The sequence below is a fragment of the Chelonoidis abingdonii genome, chromosome 11, assembly GCF_003597395.2.
Source record: "Chelonoidis abingdonii isolate Lonesome George chromosome 11, CheloAbing_2.0, whole genome shotgun sequence".
In the NCBI taxonomy this organism is placed as follows: domain Eukaryota; kingdom Metazoa; phylum Chordata; order Testudines; family Testudinidae; genus Chelonoidis; species Chelonoidis abingdonii.
Genome location: NC_133779.1, coordinates 46,760,302 through 46,781,415, shown reverse-complemented (window position 1 = coordinate 46,781,415; position 21,114 = coordinate 46,760,302). Strand labels below are relative to the sequence as shown.

The 21,114-nt window shown below is 57.5% G+C and overlaps 1 protein-coding gene across 1 annotated transcript in view; it reads right to left on the bottom strand.

The window, feature by feature from the left end:
* Positions 1 to 349: 349 nt before the first annotated feature.
* The window catches only part of KIRREL1 (kirre like nephrin family adhesion molecule 1), an 83,794-nt gene continuing 63,029 nt past the window's right edge, over positions 350 to 21,114 (bottom strand). Inside the window, exons 3-15 of the mRNA XM_032792241.2 lie at positions 19,859 to 20,008; positions 15,481 to 15,638; positions 13,902 to 14,052; positions 12,106 to 12,211; positions 11,635 to 11,783; positions 10,517 to 10,644; positions 10,257 to 10,383; positions 9,475 to 9,575; positions 4,272 to 4,470; positions 3,384 to 3,491; positions 2,594 to 2,733; positions 1,783 to 1,860; positions 350 to 1,361 (exon numbers count right to left, since the gene is read on the bottom strand). Of these exons, the coding sequence (XP_032648132.1) occupies positions 891 to 1,361; positions 1,783 to 1,860; positions 2,594 to 2,733; positions 3,384 to 3,491; positions 4,272 to 4,470; positions 9,475 to 9,575; positions 10,257 to 10,383; positions 10,517 to 10,644; positions 11,635 to 11,783; positions 12,106 to 12,211; positions 13,902 to 14,052; positions 15,481 to 15,638; positions 19,859 to 20,008 (2,066 nt within the window). The 3' untranslated portion in view covers positions 350 to 890. The remainder of the gene's footprint in view (positions 1,362 to 1,782; positions 1,861 to 2,593; positions 2,734 to 3,383; positions 3,492 to 4,271; positions 4,471 to 9,474; positions 9,576 to 10,256; positions 10,384 to 10,516; positions 10,645 to 11,634; positions 11,784 to 12,105; positions 12,212 to 13,901; positions 14,053 to 15,480; positions 15,639 to 19,858; positions 20,009 to 21,114) is intronic.

Below are 21,114 nucleotides of genomic sequence, written 5' to 3'. Positions count from 1 at the left end.
CCGGTCCTGCCAGGCGCTGAGCAATGGGCGCTGAGGTGGGATTAAAGCCCTTTGCCCACTCGGAGGCTGGCTGCAGGGTTAGCCGGCCTGCCGGCCGACAGGCACCAGCCCCCCGCCCGGGCGTGTTCACATCTAGAGCGCTGTGCCCCCTGTGGCGAGACCCATCATGCCCTGGGAGCCGGAGACGGCACGACTCTCTGCCTCCAACGGCCGAGCTGTGAGGAGCCTGTTGCAGACCCCAGGGATCCCACGGCCCCTGGGCAATGCACAGCCTCGCCTGCCTTCAGCCACCCCCAGCCGCCGCTTGGTCCTCCGCTGCCCCACAACCCTCCCTGCCCTTGTTGTCACAACCTTTCACCCGGGCGGAGTTCAGCTCTTGGCCCGTCTCCCCTCAAAGATCCGACGCGTGGCAAAGAAATCGGGTCTCCCCAGCGTGGCCAGGGGCAAGTTTCCAGATCCAGGCCATGGGAGGGAATCTCCCCCCCTGCAGCTACCAACACGCTTTCTCCAGCCTCCAGCCACACGTGAGCAGGGCAGGGGTGGGGGTGAGGCTCCCCAGCCCCTCAAAAATTGGTTTTCCTTCCAGTCGGGGAGGGCACTGGCCCCTCGAAACATGGGCTGAAAAGAACGAACAAAGACAACATGATAGGTGGCTGGATGGAAGCTCAGATATAGGGGAAGAGGGTCCCCAGAGTCAGCCAGATGCCAGGGTCCCCTGAATCCAGGCGGTTAGGGGTGCAGTCGCCGGGCAGGCTGAGAATCCTGCTGCTGGAGGGGTGGACGTGGGGGGTTCAGGAAAAGCCCCTGAATATCAGAGGACAGTCACAAAGTACCTGTGACCCCCCCTTATGTGTCCAATGAGGATTGTCCCCCCACAGCCCCCAGGTTCTTCAGACGTGAGTCTGCATCCGCTGCTGGAACCGTTGCCCGTAGTCCGAGTGCTGGGAGGTGTAGGAAAAGCGGGTGGCGCTGGCGTACTTGCCCATGGGGTCGTAGGCGTCGTAGGGGGCGCGGTCCAGGGTGGGCGGGGGGGGCTGGCTGTAGCCCAGGCGATAGGTGGCGTAGCCGGCGCTGGGTGGGAAGGCGGCGTGGCCACCGTAGTTCTCGTAGGAGAGCTGGCTGGCCGTCTCGCCCGTGGCAGTGCCCGGCGGGGGCCCCGGGGCTGGCTCGGTGGTGTAGTCCGACGCGGGGCCCCGGCTATAGGTGTTCAGCTGGACATAGCCGCTGGAGTGGGAGAGGCGGGAGGAGGGGCGCATGTCGTAGCGAGCGGGGCCCGGGGTGCGGTAGTCAGCGTAGAGCACGGTGCGGGAGGGCGGACGGTCCTCGTGGGCACGAACGTTGTAGTAGCCATTGGTTGGGTCCTGGAAGGGGAAAGGAGAGGGGCAGGTTCAGGCAGCACCAGGGCACTCACATGGGGCAGGGCAAAGCTCTGGGTGCCTGTGGAATATTCCAGGGGCAGAGCTGGGCAAAGAACCCAGGAGTCCTGACTCCCAGTCCCCTGCTCTATCCACTAGACCCCACTCCCTTCCCACCCAGAGCTCGGAAAAGAATCCAGGAGTCCTGGCTCTCACTCCCAGGAGAGAGACACATGTAATCCCATCCACACACAGAGTTGCTGACGTGCACACACCATCACACAACCCTTCGCACGCAAGCACAGTCGCTAGTGCGCTCAGGCAGCTTGGCACCATCACTCCCCCGCACTCCGCTTTCCCCTGCCCAAGCGCACACGCTCCGTTGCACACTCAGCCGACAGGAGTCTGCGGGGGGGCAGTGCCAGACCTTGAGTTCGTACTCCTCCCGCGTGTCGATGGTGTCGCACCGCATATCCTGCTTCAGGTCCACGTCGTCCTTGAACGACTGTCGAGGGAGATGGAAAAGGGGCCCATCAGCTTCCCCGCCGTGGCTCTGCCTTAGCCCACCGGCCGCTTGGCTCCCCAGCCCCCAAGTCATCCCAGTCTGTGGCTCCTCCCCACACTCTGGGGGGCACTGATGTAACCAGCTGAGAATGGGACCCAGGAATCTAGGCTCCCTATTCTAACTACTAGCCCACACTCCCTTCACAGATCAGTAGAGAACCCAGGAGTCCAAGTCCTGTACTCTGGGTCGGCAGCACCAGGGATCAAACCTGGGACCTTTGAAAGTTAACACCTGAGTTGCTACTGCTTGAGCTAAAGGACAGAGCCAGCAATAGCGTCATCGACCCCTATGGATCACAGAGACAAAGCATCATGGAGTTACACTGCCCACCCCGGCCCTCGGGGGCACGCGCAGCGGCTACAGCCCAGGGTGGCTAGACGTGGATGGCTCCATGGGGCATGGCTGGACTGTCTGATGGGTGCCAGGCTGGTCTCCCTCTTGTGAAGGGTGCAGCTAGGAGACCCCAGAACCCAGGAGTCCTGCCTCCCTGTTCTAATCCCCAGACCACACTCCCAGTCCCAGGGAGGGAACCCAGATGTCCTGGCTCCCAGCCGCCTTCTTCACCACTCCAGCCACTAACACACTCTCGGTCCCACAGGTGCCCTGAGCAGTAGTGAATTGTCTCGCTCTGTTGTGCTGCTGGGCTCGTTCTGGGGCCCTGGGGGGCCCTCACCGAGTAGATGGCCTTCATGACGCGAGTTGCTGTGGAGACGCTGGCCGTGTCCTCCTCGCGGTCCGCATGCAGCGTCAGGGGCTCCCGGTTCACCGTCTCCACCTTGATGTCCAGCTTGCGCAGGGTCACGTCCTTGCGGCCTGTGAGAAACACGGATGGACGGATGGACGGGGGGCTCTGCCAGCTGCACTCCGGCCTCTCCTAGCTGGAGACCCCAGCCCAGAGCCCTGGCTGTCAGGGGCCCTGGACTCACCCTTCCCCCGGCCTGGAGAAACTGGCCTCCTTCCTAGGAAGCCCCCAAAGCCGCCAGTCCCCCCTGCTGGGACGGGACCTTGGCCAGGGACCCCATGGGCCCAGAGGAAGCATCCCCCTGTAGCAAGGCTTTCCCCCTTCAAGCTGCTCCTGGCCCCAACACCTGGCACCGTGGGCACCTGCCTATGCCCAGCACCCGGCGCCAAGGAGCCGTGGCCATTCCCGTTGCTTACTGGTGGCGCGGGCGTTCCAAGGGGCACCCCCAGTGGACGAAGCTGCTTGTGGGCCTCATGCTCCGTCCTGGGCTTGGGGTGAGGGGACATCAGCCCTCAGACTGGCACAGTGTGTGTGTGTGGGGGGGGGATGCATCCAGCTGTGGCGCCTATAGACCACACAGCTGCTTGGTCCTATCCCTGCCTGTCCCTTGAATGGCTGGTAGTGCCGGCTAGGGCAGTCTGAAGCTGTTCCCCTCCTTCCTAGCCTCCAGGCTGAGTTGAAGAGGGTTCCCGGGAATTCTTCCACCCTCCCCTGCACTCACTTCCTTTGCGGCGCCGGTAGAGGAAGCAGACCAGGGCGACGAGGAAGAAGATGAGGAGGATGCCGGCCCCGATGGTGGCTCCGGCAATGATGCCCACAGGCAGGACTTCTGCAGGGGGCATGGGGGTGGGTTAGCTGGGGGAGCTGCGTTGCCCCCTCCCTAGCCCGTCCATCCTTGCCCCTTAGCCCCTGCCTGCCCCTAGATGGAGCAGGATCCCCTCCTAGGCTGGGAGGTCCCAGCAGCATGGGGTGGTGCTGCCCAGGCTGTGATGTCTGTCTCTTCTGGGTCTTGGTTTCAAGGGAAGGGAGGGTTTCCCATGGCCCTTAGTGCAGGTCACTGGGGGTGGCAAAGTGCCTGGCAATTGTGACAGGCTCACTGCACAACCCGCCAGGTTGGTATCGTTAGCCCTGCTCCCCCAAGGGGGAAACTGAGGCACGGAGTGGGGGAGAGAGCTGCCCAAGGTCTCACACTGTCAGTGGCAGAGAAACAAGGAACCTACCCAGCCTCCTGCTCTAACCATCAGACAACACTGTCCCCCAGAGCTGGGAAGGGAACACAGAGCTCCCCATTCCTGATCTGCTGTAAACCTGGTTCATGCTCCCCTCCTAGAGCTGTGACTAGATCCTGGGTCCCACTCTAACCACTAGGCACAAGTCCCTCACAGAACTTGGGATAGAACCCAGGCGTCCTGCCCTTCCCCCATGAACTAACCACTAGACCCCTCCCTCTCCCTCCCAGAGCTGAGGATAGAACCCAGGTATCCTGCCCACTGTGCGCTAACTGCTAGACCCCACTCCCCTCCCAGATCTGGGAGTTAATCCCAGGCACCTGGCTCCCTCTAGCTCTGTCCCTGCTGTGCCCTGATTGCGTCGCCCCGTGCCCCCCTACCTTTCTCCTCTAGCTGGATGATGGCCGTCCCTGGCCCAAAGCTGTTCCAGGCCGTGCAGTTGTAGCGGGTCTGGAAATCGGCCTCCATCACGTTGTTGATGGTCAGGGTGGAGAGGACCCCACTACCCGTGTTGGTTCTCTCCACCGTGTAGCGCTCCAGCGTGCCAGCTTCCAGGATGTTCTCCTTCCAGGCCCAGGCCTATCGCCGGGCGGGGCATGCGAAAGGGAGAAAGGTCTGGTTAGCACCTGGGGCCGAGAGCTCCTGCTCCATCATACTTCCTCTAAGCCCCGGAGAACCCGAGCATTCGGGCCAAATCCCAGCTGGGTCACTACAGCCCACCAGCCCCCTGCGGCTCCAGTAGGATACGATCGTCCCCTTCAGTTCCTGTCCCAAACCGAACGGGTGTGTGGAAGGATCATGGTGAGATTCCTCCATTCAGCCATCACCTGCAACTTGGGGATAACGGAGGGGGCACAGGGCTCTGTCAACAGATCGATGGGTAGATAGATGGGTGTGTCCAGGGCCAGTTAGACGGGTGTATATGGGGATAGATGGACAAACAGATAGATATATGGCAGTGTATGGAGCTATCTGGATAGACAGATAGATCTGTAGAGGGAAAGACAGACAGAAGACAGGCGGGTGGATGAGTGCGTTTGGGGACAGACAGACAGAAGACTGGCGGGTAGATGGGCGCGTTTGGAGACAGACAGAAGACAGGAGGGTGGATGGGCGCGTTTGGGGACAGACGGACAGAAGACAGGAGGGTAGATGGGCGCGTTTGGGGACAGAGAGACAGAAGACAGATAGCTAGGTGGGCGCGTTTGGGGACAGACAGACAGAAGACAGGCGGCTAGGTGGGCATGTTTGGGGACAGAGAGACAGAAGACAGGCGGGTAGATGGGCGCGTTTGGGGACAGACAGAAGACAAGCGGTTGATGGGCGTGCATGGGGACAGACAGAAGACAGGTGGGTAGATGGGGGCGCATGGGGACAGACAGACAGAAGACAGGCGGGTAGATGGGCGCGTTTGAGGACAGACAGACAGAAGACAGGCGGTAGATGGGCACGTTTGGGGACAGACAGACAGAAGACAGGCGCTAGATGGGCGCGTTTGGGGACAGACAGACAGACAGAAGACAGGCGGTAGATGGGCACGTTTGGGGACAGACAGACAGAAGACAGGCGCTAGATGGGCGCGTTTGGGGACAGACAGACAGACAGAAGACAGGCGGTAGATGGGCACGTTTGGGGACAGACAGACAGAAGACAGGCGCTAGATGGGCGCGTTTGGGGACAGACAGACAGACAGAAGACAGGCGGTAGATGGGCACGTTTGGGGACAGACAGACAGAAGACAGGCGCTAGATGGGCGCGTTTGGGGACAGACAGACAGACAGAAGACAGGCGGTAGATGGGCACGTTTGGGGACAGACAGACAGAAGACAGGCGCTAGATGGGCGCGTTTGGGGACAGACAGACAGACAGAAGACAGGCGGTAGATGGGCACGTTTGGGGACAGACAGACAGAAGACAGGCGCTAGATGGGCGCGTTTGGGGACAGACAGACAGACAGAAGACAGGCGGTAGATGGGCACGTTTGGGGACAGACAGACAGAAGACAGGCGCTAGATGGGCGCGTTTGGGGACAGACAGACAGACAGAAGACAGGCGGTAGATGGGCACGTTTGGGGACAGACAGACAGAAGACAGGCGCTAGATGGGCGCGTTTGGGGACAGACAGACAGACAGAAGACAGGCGGTAGATGGGCACGTTTGGGGACAGACAGACAGAAGACAGGCGCTAGATGGGCGCGTTTGGGGACAGACAGACAGACAGAAGACAGGCGGTAGATGGGCACGTTTGGGGACAGACAGACAGAAGACAGGCGCTAGATGGGCGCGTTTGGGGACAGACAGACAGACAGAAGACAGGCGGTAGATGGGCACGTTTGGGGACAGACAGACAGAAGACAGGCGCTAGATGGGCGCGTTTGGGGACAGACAGACAGACAGAAGACAGGCGGTAGATGGGCACGTTTGGGGACAGACAGACAGAAGACAGGCGCTAGATGGGCGCGTTTGGGGACAGACAGACAGACAGAAGACAGGCGGTAGATGGGCACGTTTGGGGACAGACAGACAGAAGACAGGCGCTAGATGGGCGCGTTTGGGGACAGACAGACAGACAGAAGACAGGCGGTAGATGGGCACGTTTGGGGACAGACAGACAGAAGACAGGCGCTAGATGGGCGCGTTTGGGGACAGACAGACAGACAGAAGACAGGCGGTAGATGGGCACGTTTGGGGACAGACAGACAGAAGACAGGCGCTAGATGGGCGCGTTTGGGGACAGACAGACAGACAGAAGACAGGCGGTAGATGGGCACGTTTGGGGACAGACAGACAGAAGACAGGCGCTAGATGGGCGCGTTTGGGGACAGACAGACAGACAGAAGACAGGCGGTAGATGGGCACGTTTGGGGACAGACAGACAGAAGACAGGCGCTAGATGGGCGCGTTTGGGGACAGACAGACAGAAGACAGGCAGTAGATGGGCGCGCATGGGGACAGACAGACAGAAGACAGGCAGTAGATGGGCGCGCATGGGGACAGACAGACAGACGACAGGCAGATGAGACAGGAGCGGAGACAAACGGCTGTGAAAGAACAGAAGAGACAGGGAGGGCGAGACTGACGGAGCGATGCAGACAGAGCAAACAGCGATATGTGAGCAGTGTTAACACTGCCGAGCTCCAAGACAAATTCAGCTCAGGAAACAGCCCAATGCAGGCGGTTGCTGCAGCCCCACAGCTCGCCCCAGGGCCATGGTGCAATAAACGTTTCACACACCCACGATCCCACAGGCCATTGTAACTTCCCCGGCACAAGCAGGACCGGAGCATGCCCCGGGCGCGCCGTACAGCCACGGTCACCTTAGGCGGCTGCACTGAAGCCTTCCCTGCCGCGGTGTTTATTTATCAATTGAGCTGCTTTAATGGTGCGGTAACGAGGCTGGGTTTTTTAAAGAGACGCTGCCAGCCAGGTCCTCTCCCTTAGCCTACGCTGCAGCCACACGACAAGTCAAGTCATGGTGTCCCCACGAGGGGGTGTGCTCGTGTGAAACTGGAACAGGACCTCGCTTCAGGCTGCTGATGGCTAGTGTTTCTGTCTGTGTAAACTGCAGTTTCTTTGTTTCCTGCATCACGTCATTCCTTCGCTCTCTCCATTCCAAAGCACCAGCTCTGACCAGACCTGAGTAGAGCCATCACATTCCCTTCCCTCCACCCAGGATCTGGCCATAGGTTGGCCAATGACCCATTCCAAAGCAAAGCCAAGGTCAACACGAGTGCCTGTCTCACCCAACGACTGCTCTTGCAATTAACAGTTTACAGCCAAGGGGGAAGGGGAAAGAGATGCAGCCGGCCTAAGACTGCAATGAAACAATAAACACAGCTGTGACGGGGGAAAGATGGTTTGCTGGGAGCATACAGCAGGGGTGGGGTTCCGGGAACTGCACACCCTGACTCCAAATGTCCAATGCTTGTTACTACCCCTCCGTTCTGGCCTAATTCCACCCTCCTTTTTCTGCCAGCCTCCCCTTCCTTCTCCAACACAGCCAATGCCGCCATATCCAAGTGCAATTAGAACGGGTCTGAAAATTTTTGACTGACCAGAAACGCAGTTTGGGCAAAATTGAAATATTTCCCAGGAACCTGTCAATTTCATCAGAGTGGATAAATCATTTCAACATTCTTATTTCCATAACATCGAAAGGTTCCGTTTTGAATGCATCACTTTGATTCATTTTGGTTCAACTTGTATTTTATAGTGAAATATTAATGTTAATAGTATATTATATTTGTGAACAGCAGAACCTCAGTTTTAGGAACATCAACCTTATGAATGATGGCTTACAAGAACCATCTTTCTGCTACTGAATGCAACTGCAATCCATCAGCTAACGTTCAAGCAACTGTAGAGGTTTGAAAAGTCTGAGAGATTTAGCAACTCCAAAGAAGAGCTGCATTTTTCTCAAATAAAGGAAAATCCAGCACACTTAACCCATCAGTTACCGCTCATTATGTACACAATCACTGAACAATTAATAAATTAACATATGTACCGAATCACCCTCAAATTTGAGATGTTCAATTTTATGAGCTTTTCGATGTTATGAATTCCTCAATCCTCCATTAGTTCACTAAACAGGAGCTCTACTGTATTGTATTTATATTGGAGATAATAGATATTGTATTTATTATTTTAATATGATATCCAAGTTGAAAAGAATTGACATTATTAGAACCAAACGGTTTTGCCTTATCAAAATGAAACATCTCAACGGTTTCAATGAGAAATTTGGGGGAAATTTCATTCTATACCAAATTTCAAAATGTCAACTTTTTGTTACAGTTCTGAACAAAAATTAATTTGGGGAAGTTCAGAACTTCCCACGGAACAAAAATTCCATTTTCCAACCAGCTCCCACGTTATTGATGCCAACGCGACTCTCTGTTTCCCTCTAGTGGCTGGAGGGTATAGCAAGGTTTATGAGCCCACAGATGGGTCCCACCTGGTCCAGTGTCTCAACCCGTGGTGACTCATGCTTCAGATTTACCCACGGGGCTGTCACAGCATAAACTCCAAGGACAACATGATGACTGATTAAATTTAGGCTAGTCCATACTGGAGAAATTGACCATGCTAAATTCGTAGCCCCTCAAGGACTGCAGCTCATCTCATGTCCGCATGCACCAGGCAGCTTGCATCTGTGCTAAGGGCCTCTCCAGCCTGACCGTGCTTAGAACCAAGGTGGACACAGATAAGCCCAGCCACCACTGTCCTTCCCAAATCTCTCAGCATGCCTTCTTCCGGCAGCAGAGCCAGGGACCGTGGGACAGCTCCCCACTGCAGAGCAAACATCTGGCAGTTCCTAACTCTGGCGAGTGTGGATTGGTGAAGCCGTTGGTGCATAAACTGGCTTCGCTCCAGCCGGTTCCATTCTCTGGCACAGGCACCAGGCACACCTCCTCAGCCCAGGGGGCGTTGAGAAGCACGGGGGCCATGGTGACGAGGGCCTGGTTAGGCAGGAAGCTGATGCTGTCCTGGTGTGTTAGTTGGAGGGTCCCCAGCCCAGGCCGGGTTGCCCCGCTTCCTACCCCCTGTGGTGAGCCCCTCCCCCCCGAGGAGAGCACTCACAATGCGGTCTGGGGTTGGCGTGCTCCCGATGAAACACTCCACTTTCCCGCGGTCACCGCGCACTGCGTACTGAAGAGCCTCGCTCGAGATGATCGGGGGGCCTGCGAGGGGAGAGAAACAGCAGCTTAAACCAGGCACCGTTAGCCAGAGACTGCCTGGGACAGAGCGGACACCCCATGGCTGTCACCAGGCTCGTTAGTTAACGAGAACGGGGAGCTGCAGCAGGCTGGGGTGAGCATCCCTGGAGGGAGTAGGAGACAGGATGTCATGCTGCAGGGATCTGAGAGACAAAGCGTCCCAAGCACGGGGCACTGTGCCAGGGGTACCAGCCGTGGGCACAAATACTGGGGCACTGCGCCAGGGGTAACAGCCGTGGGCACAAATACTGGGGCACTGTGCCGGGGTACCTGTCATGGACACAAATACTGGGGGACTGTGCCAGAGTACCAAGTAATGGGTATGAATACTGGGCATTGTGCCCAAGGTACCAAGTTGTGGGTTTGAATAGCAAGGTACTGTGCCCAGGATACCAAGCTGTGAGTATGAATACTGGGGTACTGTGCCGGGGTACCAAGTCATGGGTCTGAATACTGGGTTACTGTGCCGGGGTACCAGCCATGGGCATGAATACTGGGGCATTGTGCCCAGAGTACCAAGTAATGGGTCTGAATACTGGGGCATCGTGCCCAGGGTACCAAGCTGTGGGTATGAATCCCTGGGTACTGTGGATGTGAACACCAGGGTACAGCCTGCTCCCCAATGCCATGGGCAGAGGGCCTCACCGTTGACAAAGAGGGTGACCTCCCGCTCGCCCACGCCGATCCTGGGCACGATGGCTTTGCAGATGTACTGCCCGGCGTCAGCCTGGGTCACCGATTTCAGGTAGAGCTGGTTGCTGTTGCTCAGCACCTGGGCACAAACACAGGGTGGAGCATGAGAGGGAGGCGCGTGCGGAGACCCACCATCGCTAGCACCCGCCTCCCTCTCATGGGGAACGGGCCAGGTGAGCCCCTGGGCCATGGGGTGCTGGGAGGAGAATTACCATGTTGGATTCCTTTTTGGTCCAGGTGAGGGTCAGCGGGGGGTTGCCGGCCCACACGCATGTCAGCGTCACATCTGAGCCGATGTCGGTGGTTGTGGGCTTGGGATCCACCACGATCCGAGGGGCAACTGCAAGAGAGGAGACGTCAGCGGCCCTGCATGCGTGGGGGTGTTCCTGGGGGTGTATCCAGGTGTGCTCATGGCTCATGTGAGTATGTGTCCCCGCGTGTGTTCATCCCAGTGCTTGTGGTTCATCTGTGTGTCCGTCCCTGAGTGTGTGTGCTCACGGCTTATGTCTGTGTCCACGTGTGTATGTGTGTGTGTGCTCATGGCTCGTGTGTGTTCTTGTGTGTGTGACGGCACGTACTTATGGCTTGTGTGTGTGTGCATGCCCCATGCGTGCATGTCTGTGCTCAAGGCTCATGTGTGTGCATGTCCGTGTGTGTGCACGTGTGTTCATGGCTTGTTTATGTGTCTCTCCACGTGTCCTGGTGTGCTTAAGACACGCTCACACACAAGTCTGTGTGTGCGCACGTGTGTTCATGGCTTGTTTGTGTGTGTCCCCGCGTGTGTCCTGGTGTGCTCAAGGCTTGTGTGTGAGCATGTCCGTGTGTGTGCATGTGTTCATGGCTTGTTTGTGCGTGTCCCCGCATGTGCCCTGGAGCGCTCAAGGCTCGTGTGTGAGCGTGTCCGTGTGTGTGCACGTGTGTTCATGGCTTGTTTGTGCGTGTCCCCCCCGCGTGTGTCCTGGTGTGCTCAAGGCTTATGTGTGAGATGCCCCATGTGTCCCTGTGCGCTCAGGGCTCCCACTAGCCTGCAGCTGCTGACTGCTTAGGCACAGCTTGAGAGGCTTAGGCAGCGAGATGGTCTGAGCCCTTGGTGCTAACGATCCCGCGTTCGAGTCCTACCACTGGCCGTGTTTTCTGTGTGCTCAGGGCCAGGCTTGGCATTCAGGTGACACTCCACTAGGCTGGCTGGTAACTGGGGAGCCAATGAGCACCCCAGGCTCTGCCTGTGCTCAGCCGCCTCCCTGCAGAACCCCCCCTTCCAGCCGCCACAGCCCCATCTCGTCTCTGCCCAGGCCAAGCAGTGGGGCGCATTGCCTCCCATGGCACTCACAGTGCACGTCCACCAGAGTGCTGACGTTGGTGCTTCCCACATCATTGTGCACCTCGCACGAGACGGGCTCCGTGAAAAAGGAATAATCCACCTGCGTCTCGTACTTGCTGTCCTTGGCTTCTTCGATGATCACGCCACCTTTGGCCCACCTGCGGGGGAGGGAATGCAGACAATGAGAGACTCCCTCACCTCGGGGGGGGGGGGGAGGACAGACATGATAGGCTCCTCCTTCTTGGGGGAAGGGGAGGGCAGACATAACAAGACACAGGAGGGAGGTGGCTCAGTGGGTTGATGATGGGCTGTGGAGCTGTGTAACCCATCAGTCAATGGTTCAAATCCATGGGGCAGAGTTGAGGCACCAGGGGCTGAGGCCAAGTGCTGTGATGCTAGCGGGAGCCTGGATTCAGGAGCAGGTTGGCCCAGAACCTTCCCTTTAATTGTATCCCAGCTGGTTCCACCCGCACCCCTCACCTGTAGCCTCTGATCTCCGGGTTGGCAGTGGCCACGCAGGTGAAGACGACCCGCTCGCCTTCCTGCACCGTCTGGGGCTGGATGGAGAGGGTGACCGTGGGGGGATCTACCAGGGAGAGACAGAGACACTCGTCACTGGCACAACGCCCGGGAAAAAAACTGACTCGGGGACAGAAAAGGCCCCCGGGTGGAGCCGGGTGCAGGGAGCTGCTTGTTCTGCCAGCCCAGTGAGCAACAGGGTGGATTTTCCCTGGCTGGGGCAGGGGTCTTTAAATCAACGCTGGGTGTCTCTGTCCACAGGCCAGGCCTGGCTCACTCAGACGCTGGGCTGGGTCTGGTGAGCTCTGCAGGAGGTCCAGGCTGGCCAGTCCCAAAGGTCCTTTCTGGCCGTGACCCCGCTGACCCCACGAACCGGCGGGCAGGGTCGCAGTTCAGTGTCTCTCCCCTGAGGACAGCAGGGCCGGGGGCAGCTGCAGGAGAAGCTCAATGGACAGTTTGTGGATCAGCCTCCTCCGGTCAGTGCTGCACTCGGGTCCCGTGAGAGCTGTGATTCCCCACAGCTGCCACTGGGTGTCAGTGCCGGGCTGCACAGACCCAGCTGGGAAATCCTGAGTGGCGAACGCTGGGCAGAGCCAGCCCCGCACGGCAGGTCAGCGCCATCCCTGCGCCACGGGTGGCCGGCAGAGACTTGGCCAAGCCGATCAGTGGCTGAGCTGGAGACCCCCTGAGTCCCAGTCCTGCGCCCCATCTCAGGTGGATTCCAAACCTAGGACAATCGGAGCTCCTCCATCCACCCTGGAGCCAGGTGCAGCCAGGCAGTGCCAGCGTGAGCATCCCTTCCTGCCCTATGCCGCGGGACTGGCCGCCAGCGTGAGCATCCCTCCCCGCCCTACGCCACGGGACTGGCCGCCAGCGTGAGTGTCCCTCCCCGCCCTATGCCACGGGACTGGCCGCCAGCGGGAGCCTCCCTTCCCGCCCTATGCCACAGGACCTGCCGCCAGCATGAGCGTCCCTCCCCATCCTATGCCACAGGACTGGCCACCAGCAGGAGCGTCCTTCCCCAATCTACGCCATGGGACTGGCTGTCAGCGTGAGCGTCCCTTCCAACCCTATGCCATGGCACTGCCCAGCTGGGTCCAGCCACTTGTGTGCAGAGACAAGACGTTCTGGCACCCAAAGGTAGCTTGAGCTTGTGACCCCGAGAACCTGGCACAGCAATTATCTATCCATCCCCGGACACCCGCTCTCTGTCCATCCATCCTCCACCCCCCAACACCTCATCTCTGTCCCTCCATCCCCAGAGACCCCATCTGTCCATCCATCCATCCACCATCCCAGATACCCCCCTCTATCCATCCATCCATAGATGCCCCATCTGTGTCCCTCCATCCCCAGACATCCCTTCTCTATCACCCCTCCATCCCCATACACCACCTCTCTTCCATCCAAACCCACACCCCCGTCATCCATCCATCCATCTGCACACACCCCCTTTATCTACCTATCTATCCATCCTCCTACACATCCCGTCTATCTATGAACCAAGCACTGGATGTGATCAGTGCCCTGGGGTGGCTCCCTTGCCCAATGCAGACATGGCCTCCTGGGGCTGTCCCTGGCCCCTCACCTGGTCATTTACCCCAGTGGGTGTAAATGGCAGTGTTCTGCACCCGCTGCACACGGGTGTAACTAACAAGGGGAGGGGAGTTGGGGAACCAGGCTCCGTTCCCATCGCTCCTGCACGTGCTGTCCAGCTGGGCCTTGGAGCCCAGCAGCGGGGCGGGAGCTGGACTCACGGTGCACGTTCAGCTTGACAGAGGTCTCCTTGCCGGCCGGGACGGCGTCGTTGGTGCTCCGGCAGACGAAGACCCGCCCGATGTCTGCGTCTGTGGGGTTGATGAGGAGCTGGCTGACCGTGGTTTCTCTCTTGCCGTCTGCTAACACTTCCTGCCCACGGGGAAGATCAAACAACAGGGCTGACAGAATGGGGGCGCTTGGTGTTATTCTTTCCTATTGCCCAGGTGGAGAAACTTAGAGGGCAAGGGACATGCACAAGACCACACGGCGTGTCAGGGCAGAGCCAGGCATGGAGTCCATGAGCCCAGACTCCCTTCCCCCAGCTCTGACCACCAGATTTAGGCTCCAGTCCAGGCCTGGGAAAAGAACCTAGAGCCCTAATTTCTATTTCACTGCTCTAACCACTAGACCCCATTCCCAGCCAGAGTCAGGAAGAGAACCCAGGAATCCTGTTATAATTCACTGCTCTAACCGCTAGACAGCACTCCCTTCTACAGTTGGTGAAAGAACCCAGAAATCCTATGCCAACTCTAACCACTAGATCCCACTCCTCTCTCAGATCTGAGAATAAAACCCAGGAATCCTGGCTCCTTGTCCCAACCTGCTCTAACCACTAGACCCTATTCCCTTCCCAGAGCTGGGTAGAGAACCCAAGAGTCCTGGCTCCCAGTCCCCACCCACTCTAACCACTAGACATCACTCCCCTCTCAAGGCGGGGAGACGACCCCGGTGTCTTGCTGTAACCACTAGACTGTACTCTCTCACTGAAGAAAACCAACCCCAAACTCTCTGATGATGCCACTGCTGGGGAGAATCTCGGTGGACCGGACTTCCCCAGGGGGTTGGAGCCAGGCTGGCGAGTGCTAATACTGCAGTGAATGGTTTCTGAATTCATCTGGAGTGGCACTCCCCGAATAGCCTGTGACATGCCCATAAAATGCCCCACAAATTCATCGGGATTCATGTTCTCGCACCATAAACCGCGTGGGGATTAATGAGCGGGACATGTGGCTCTCAAGTGCTCTTGGAAAGCGCACCTGGCTCTCTCAGGGGAAAGGAAAACTAATCAAAGCAATTAAAGAAGTAGTGGGAGGGGACAGAGACGGTGCTTCCTTCCAGGAATTAACAAGGATCTGGTGATAGCCCTGGGGCGCGAGCCATCTGCACGCACCCAGAGCAGGCACAGTGGGAGGGATGAGATACCCCAGTATTCCCAGTGGGACATCCGCCTCCAGGGTGGGAGGGGAGCTGAGCCTCCATGGCCACGTGCTAACGAGGGCCAACAGCTAACGAGGGCCAGTGGGGACAGGTGGTCACTGTTTGCTCCCTTAGGCTGGACTGAGACTTCTCCAACTTGTTTCGTGGATGGGGGAGAAAAAGGGCCCAGGATTCTGAGTGGCGCAGGCTGTGCCCTGCACGGGCTGCTCTCCTGTGTCCTTCCTGCAGGAGTTTCGAACGGAGCCAGCCACCCCGCTCCACCTCCCCAGGGGAGGAGGGATCCACCTGCCTTCTCTCCCCACCCTCAGCATCTTCTAGCTCGTGGGGAATGGCAAAGGCCAGGCGGGGTGGGCTCTGTACCGTGCTGGTGCTGGCGTCTTCCTGCTGCAGCCCGTCCCGGAACCAGATGATGGTGGCAGCGGGCTTGGCGCTGCGAGCCCGGCATGTCAGGTTGTATGGGGTGCCTGCCCGCAGCAGGATCTCGGGGGCCCCGTCGATCACCGGGTCTTCAGGGGGAACTGGCAGCAGAGGAGAGGCAGGTGAGTGCTGGGATGGCTCGGATCCGGCACATGGTTGGAGCTTCGGTGCACCCTGGCTCCGGCTGACCCCTCAACTGCTGCTGCCCACAATATATTCCCGGCCCTGCTACACACACCATGGCCCCCAGGGCAGTGGGCACAGCAGGGGGAGAAATCATGGACCAGACAAAGTGGGTGAAGACACTAGCCAAGCACCATAAGGAATGCAGGGAACACAGGGGTGAGAGTGCGGGGGAACGCAGGGGTGAGCGTGCAGGGGAACGCAGGGGTCAGGGTGCAGGGGAACGCAGGGGTCAGGGTGCTGTGGTAGAGCATTGAGCCACCGGGTGCAGTCTACACCATTCATATCTGAGCTAAGCCCTGGTGCATCCACCCCAGCATCTTCCCCCCCGCTGCCCCGGAGCAGACCATTGGTTCATCAGCCCAGTATCTGCACCAGACCAGACCATTGGCCCATCCAGCCCAGCATCTGCACCAGACCAGACCACTAGTCCATCAGCTCAGTACTCTGACTTCAGCCCTGGTCAATACCTGGTGCTTCTGAACGCTCCCGTGATGCACCTGTCTGACTGGTCAGGTAATGCTGGGGGAGGGATTCACTCCTGATAGCCCATTATGGTAACCAGCTCACACCCTCCATCCCGAGCTCCAACCACCCTTCTATTATAACCTGAAAACCCTGCATAAACTGGCCTCAGTCGATCCGGCCCCATTCGAGAAACTCCAACAAGGTGTCTGACCCCAGGAAACAAACCACTCTCCATTTAGATGGGGCTGGGGGGGGGGGGTCACACCCTGATATTAAGGCAGGGGAGGGGAACTGTTTGCCCATCCCATGCTAATTTTCGAGATTTAAAATATTTTTCCATGCTCAAACTGGGATCAAAGTTGAAATCTCGAAAAATATTGTGAACCGCAAATCCAAAAAATTAATTGTTTTGAGTCAATCAAGACTTCTCATATTTCACTTCAGTTTCAACCCTTTGCTTCTTTTTTCCTTAGTACAAATGAAGGGAACCGGAAAGTCGTGCTGAACTGAGACACCAAAACTTTTCCTTTGAAAAATGCTCACGATTCCTAAACTGCTTTTCAAGTCGGGACATTTGCTGAAACCAAACCTTCCCTGCCAGCCATTTCAGTCTTGCTGAGGTGAGCAAAAAAGCGTCCTGACCAGCGCTAGCCCTGTTTTCGGCCGTCTCCGACAGACACGGAGACAGGACGACCAGCCAGAGCCCAGCTATCTAAAGGCGGCTCCATGCCTATTCTGTGAGATGAAATACGCAGAGAGATCTGTGTTTTAATGAGGGCTTTATGGAATCTGCTCAGGAGCTCTGTCTTGGACCTGCAGCTCTTATTGCGGGGACAGGGGCTTTAAAAAAAGCCCTCCCAAGTTGTGCTCCACAGCGAGCGGAGGTTTGTTCGTGGCTCTTTCAACCACTGCACGTCTTAATGAATCCAGGCCGCGTGACACTGAAAAATTGATGATGCTCTAATAAAGGGAAACTGATTAGCAGCACAAAAAAGACACAGGCCTGCTTGCAGGCTCTTTGTAAGTGACGTCGGGCTTTGACAGCTGATTGTCACCCGGGAAGCTGAGCTGGGGAAGTTGCTTTTCTTTGTATGAAGCCAATTTGTGATTGATTTCTAAAGCCCCATTACTGATTTATTAAGGGCTTAATTTAAAAATAAAAATAAAAGAAGCAGCAGGCCTTGTCTGGAATTAAGAACAAACCCTTAGGAGAAGGAAACTGGGCCATCAAGAAAAGATCTGAGCTCCCAACCTTCAAGCAGGCAGGATTGTGGGTAGGGGTGAGTGTGAGCCATCACAGGCTCCTTCCATCGCGATAGTGACAGCTTAGGGCTTTCTTCTCTGTTCACCTGCAGATGCAGTCCCCGGAGCGCACTGTAAAAGTTCTGGGACCAGCGGCGGGCAGGGTGGGGGGTTGGCGTACTGGCTGGAAAGACAATGCGTTTGTTTGCAGGTAGGATGGGATTTTTCTGACATGCCAGCAGAGCGGGAGCCTAGATGAATGTGTTGGAAAGGCCCCGTTGGTTTCAAATTGCCCCAGGGGAGGTTCTCTGCAGTTATGCAAATACATAATGGTTGTCTAGAGGAGGGAGCGCGAAAGGAAACAGCGGAAAAGGATGGAACACACATGCTCAGTTTCTGTTTCTCCGCTTCGCATCCCTGCCCCCAGCCAACTCGCTCGGGACCGGGGTTTGAGACCCTGACTCCTGTGCTTTTGCTTACAGGCTGTTTTTGCCCTGGCGGTGAGAGCGCCAGTCTGGCCAGTCATCCTGTCACCTGGCCCTGCCCTGGGGAGTGGGCACAATCAGAGCCCAGCTGGGCCTTAGGGGGTTTATCTCAAGCTCCCTTTGCCTCCTTAGAGCTGGCAGAGAGGAGATTCCCTGGCAGCATTGCTGAAAGGATGGGGTTGCTTGTTGTCTCTCCAGAACCTCCCCTCCCATCCCCCCGTGCCACTGACTGTACAGGTGTCCTGTCACAGGGCTTCAGAGCCTTCCCCTAGTGCACCTGGCTGACCGGGTGGCAGGGCCATGGGGTGGGCCAGGGGAGGAAGGATCCCTTCCTAATGGCTTCCACCGCCGGCATCTGCTAATTTCAGCCTGTGTCTGATTCTCCCAGCCTGTCTCCACATGCCCCAGCCGTGGGCCCCAAGCGCGTCCCCACAGCTGTCAGTCCTGCCTGGCCCCCTCTGCGCAGCATCCCTGCTCGGCCCCTCTCAGAGCTGGGCTGCGGTGGTGCCGAGAGCCGGCTGCTGGCCTGACGCCCCACTGGCAAAGAGCCCCAGCCGCCGAGGAGAGATGGGGCTGGGCTCACTCTAACAGAGGCTGCTGGACACCAGCAGACCCTACGAGTCCCTCTGGCTTTCTAGCTCCCTGCACGGCCTGGCCTTATCCCCCATGTGGTCTCCCGAAACCCTCGCCTGGCTTAACTGAGTCATGGAAGGGAGCGCGACCGTCTCCTGCAGCCCCCAGCGCACGGAGCTAGGAGGATGCATGTGTGGGGTAGCAGGCCAAGCTCCAAATAGCCCTGAATCCTTCAGACCCTGCCCAAACCATCCCCCACCATCGCCATTGCACGAGCCTTTCTAGCTGCTCCCGGGCCCCAGCCCACCTGCCCCGGAACCCAAGCGACTGCGAGGAAATCTACGGTTGCAGCTGCACATTCAGTAATCCAGCCGCATCCCCCTCTCGCCTTGCCTTTAATTTTATCTCCCGGCGTTAGAATAAGAATTTCAATGCAAGAGAAGGAAAAAAAAAAAATCAGCCCCAAATTCCATTCATGCAACATTTCGACTGTGGCTTTTTACAAGGCACGAAAGTCAGAGAAATCAAAGTTACGGCGCCCGCAGCTGCAGTAACTCAGCCACAGCGCGCATATAGATGAAGGCATTAAAGCGAGTGGCAGAGCCAGGACCTGCGAGGCTGGGGGAGGCGGCTGCGGGAGCGGCATTCCCGACTGCCCACGGAGCCGGCGCCCGCCACCACGTTCTTGGCCTTTAATTTTTGAGTGAATTGGTTTCGAAGGCTGGTGAAAGCGCTCAGGGAGATCAGGGTCACCCGGCACGAGCCGCGACCTCAGGCTCTGGGGCAGTCTGGAAAACGGGATCCCCTCCCACAGTTGGGGTATCCAAGAGGGAACAGCTCCCGGCAGCCGTGCTAGTGCAAGGGAGGGGCTGTCGGGCCCAGGTCTCCTCTGGAGAAGCGCCCATGAGTTGGGTCTATTGAGTGGGTGTCCCCAGTGGAAAATGGACAGGAGTAGGGTTAGTTGGCGCTCTCCTCTCTGGGTCAGTGCAGACCCCAGTGTCCCAGCCTGGCACTAGGGGGCGCTGTGCTGCAGGGACAGGGGTGGTGGCTCAGTAGGGGGCGCTCTCCTCTCTGGGTCAGTGCAGACCCCAGTGTCCCAGCCTGGCAGTAGGGGGCGCTGTGCTGCTGGGAGCAGGGTGAGTGGTTCACTAGGGGACACCTGCATCAACATGGACGCAAAGGGGAGAGCACCCCCCGCCGTGTGTCACCCTCGCTGCTCCCTGCCAGTCTCCTGTCACAGAGCCACTTTGCAAGAACCCAACAAGGGACAGAGCAGAGTGCCTAGTCCAAAGCCGGACACAGCCGTGCTGCGGGGAGAGGGGCCGGGGGAGCCCCGCAGACGAAGGCTGGGGGAGCAGGCGGCCCCTTACTCAGCACGGTGAGCTTGGCCCGCCGAGAGCGCAGCGCTGCCTCTGTGGCCTGGCACTCGTACAAGGCGTCATCCGAGAGCTCGGCGTCGGTGATCTCCAGGTTGTATTGTCCGGAGTCTGCCGTGCCGATGATCCGGTAGCGCGGCCAGGCTGCAGAAAGAGACAGGACAGACAGTGAGGCGATGGGACGCTGGAGTGGCACCATGGTATGCGCAGACTGAAGGGACACAGCACCGGTAGGAGGCACTAGAGATGGGTTAAGGGATGATCCCCTGGCATCCCAAACCCCTTTACAGATGTGAACGATGACATAGGAGCTACATCAGGAATGGCTGGAGCCACCTCTGGGGTGGAGCATGACAGCTGTTTAACAGCCACTCAGCAACACTGGGCAGGGATTGCTCACCCAGTGCCGAAATGCAGCCATCTCAGAGGTGACGCGTGGCAGCTGTTTAACTGCCACATAGCAGTGCTACATGGGAATCATTCACCAGGCACTGAAATGCAAATGCATCTGGGGTGGGGCACGGCAGTGGCTCAACAGCAATGCTGCACAACAGTATAGGAGCTAGAACATCACTGCCAGAGTTGGAATGGGGCCAGAGGAACAAGGTTATCTTCCTAGGAAAGGTGCTGTGAAATCTTAAACGAGCATGAGCGGTTGAGACTGCAGTTTTCCATCTCATCTGAAAGGCACAGGAGTATAAGAAATGCTGGGGCAGATCAGGGGCCCATCTAGCCTGGTATCTTGTTTCCAACTGCTGCTTCAGAGGAAAATGTAGGAACCCCCATAATGGGAGACAGTGTGGCTTAGTGGCTAATGCACTGGCTGGGGACTCAGGAGGTCTGTGTTCTGGTCATGGTTCTGCCATTAGTCTGCTATGTAACCTTGGACAAGTCACTTCCCTTCTTTATGCCTCAGTTTCCCCATCTGTACAATGGGGATAACAATACTGAGCTCCTTTGTAAAGCACTTTGAGAGCTACAGATAATAAGAGCTAGGGACTGTTATTAATTCTAGAACAACCTGCCCCAGGACAGGTTAATTTGTTCCTAATACCAGGTAGCCAGTGGCTTCTGAACAGCTTGTGTTATTATCTGCATAAACTGTGAATCCTGCTAACCTCTAGCACCCGATAGTATCTTGTGGCAGTCAGTTCCACAGGCTAAGTCTGTGCTATGATTAAAAAGAGATGGCTCCTCTGGAGTTGATAAAAACCCTGGAGCGTGGAAGAGAATTCAGAGTGTAGGAAGAG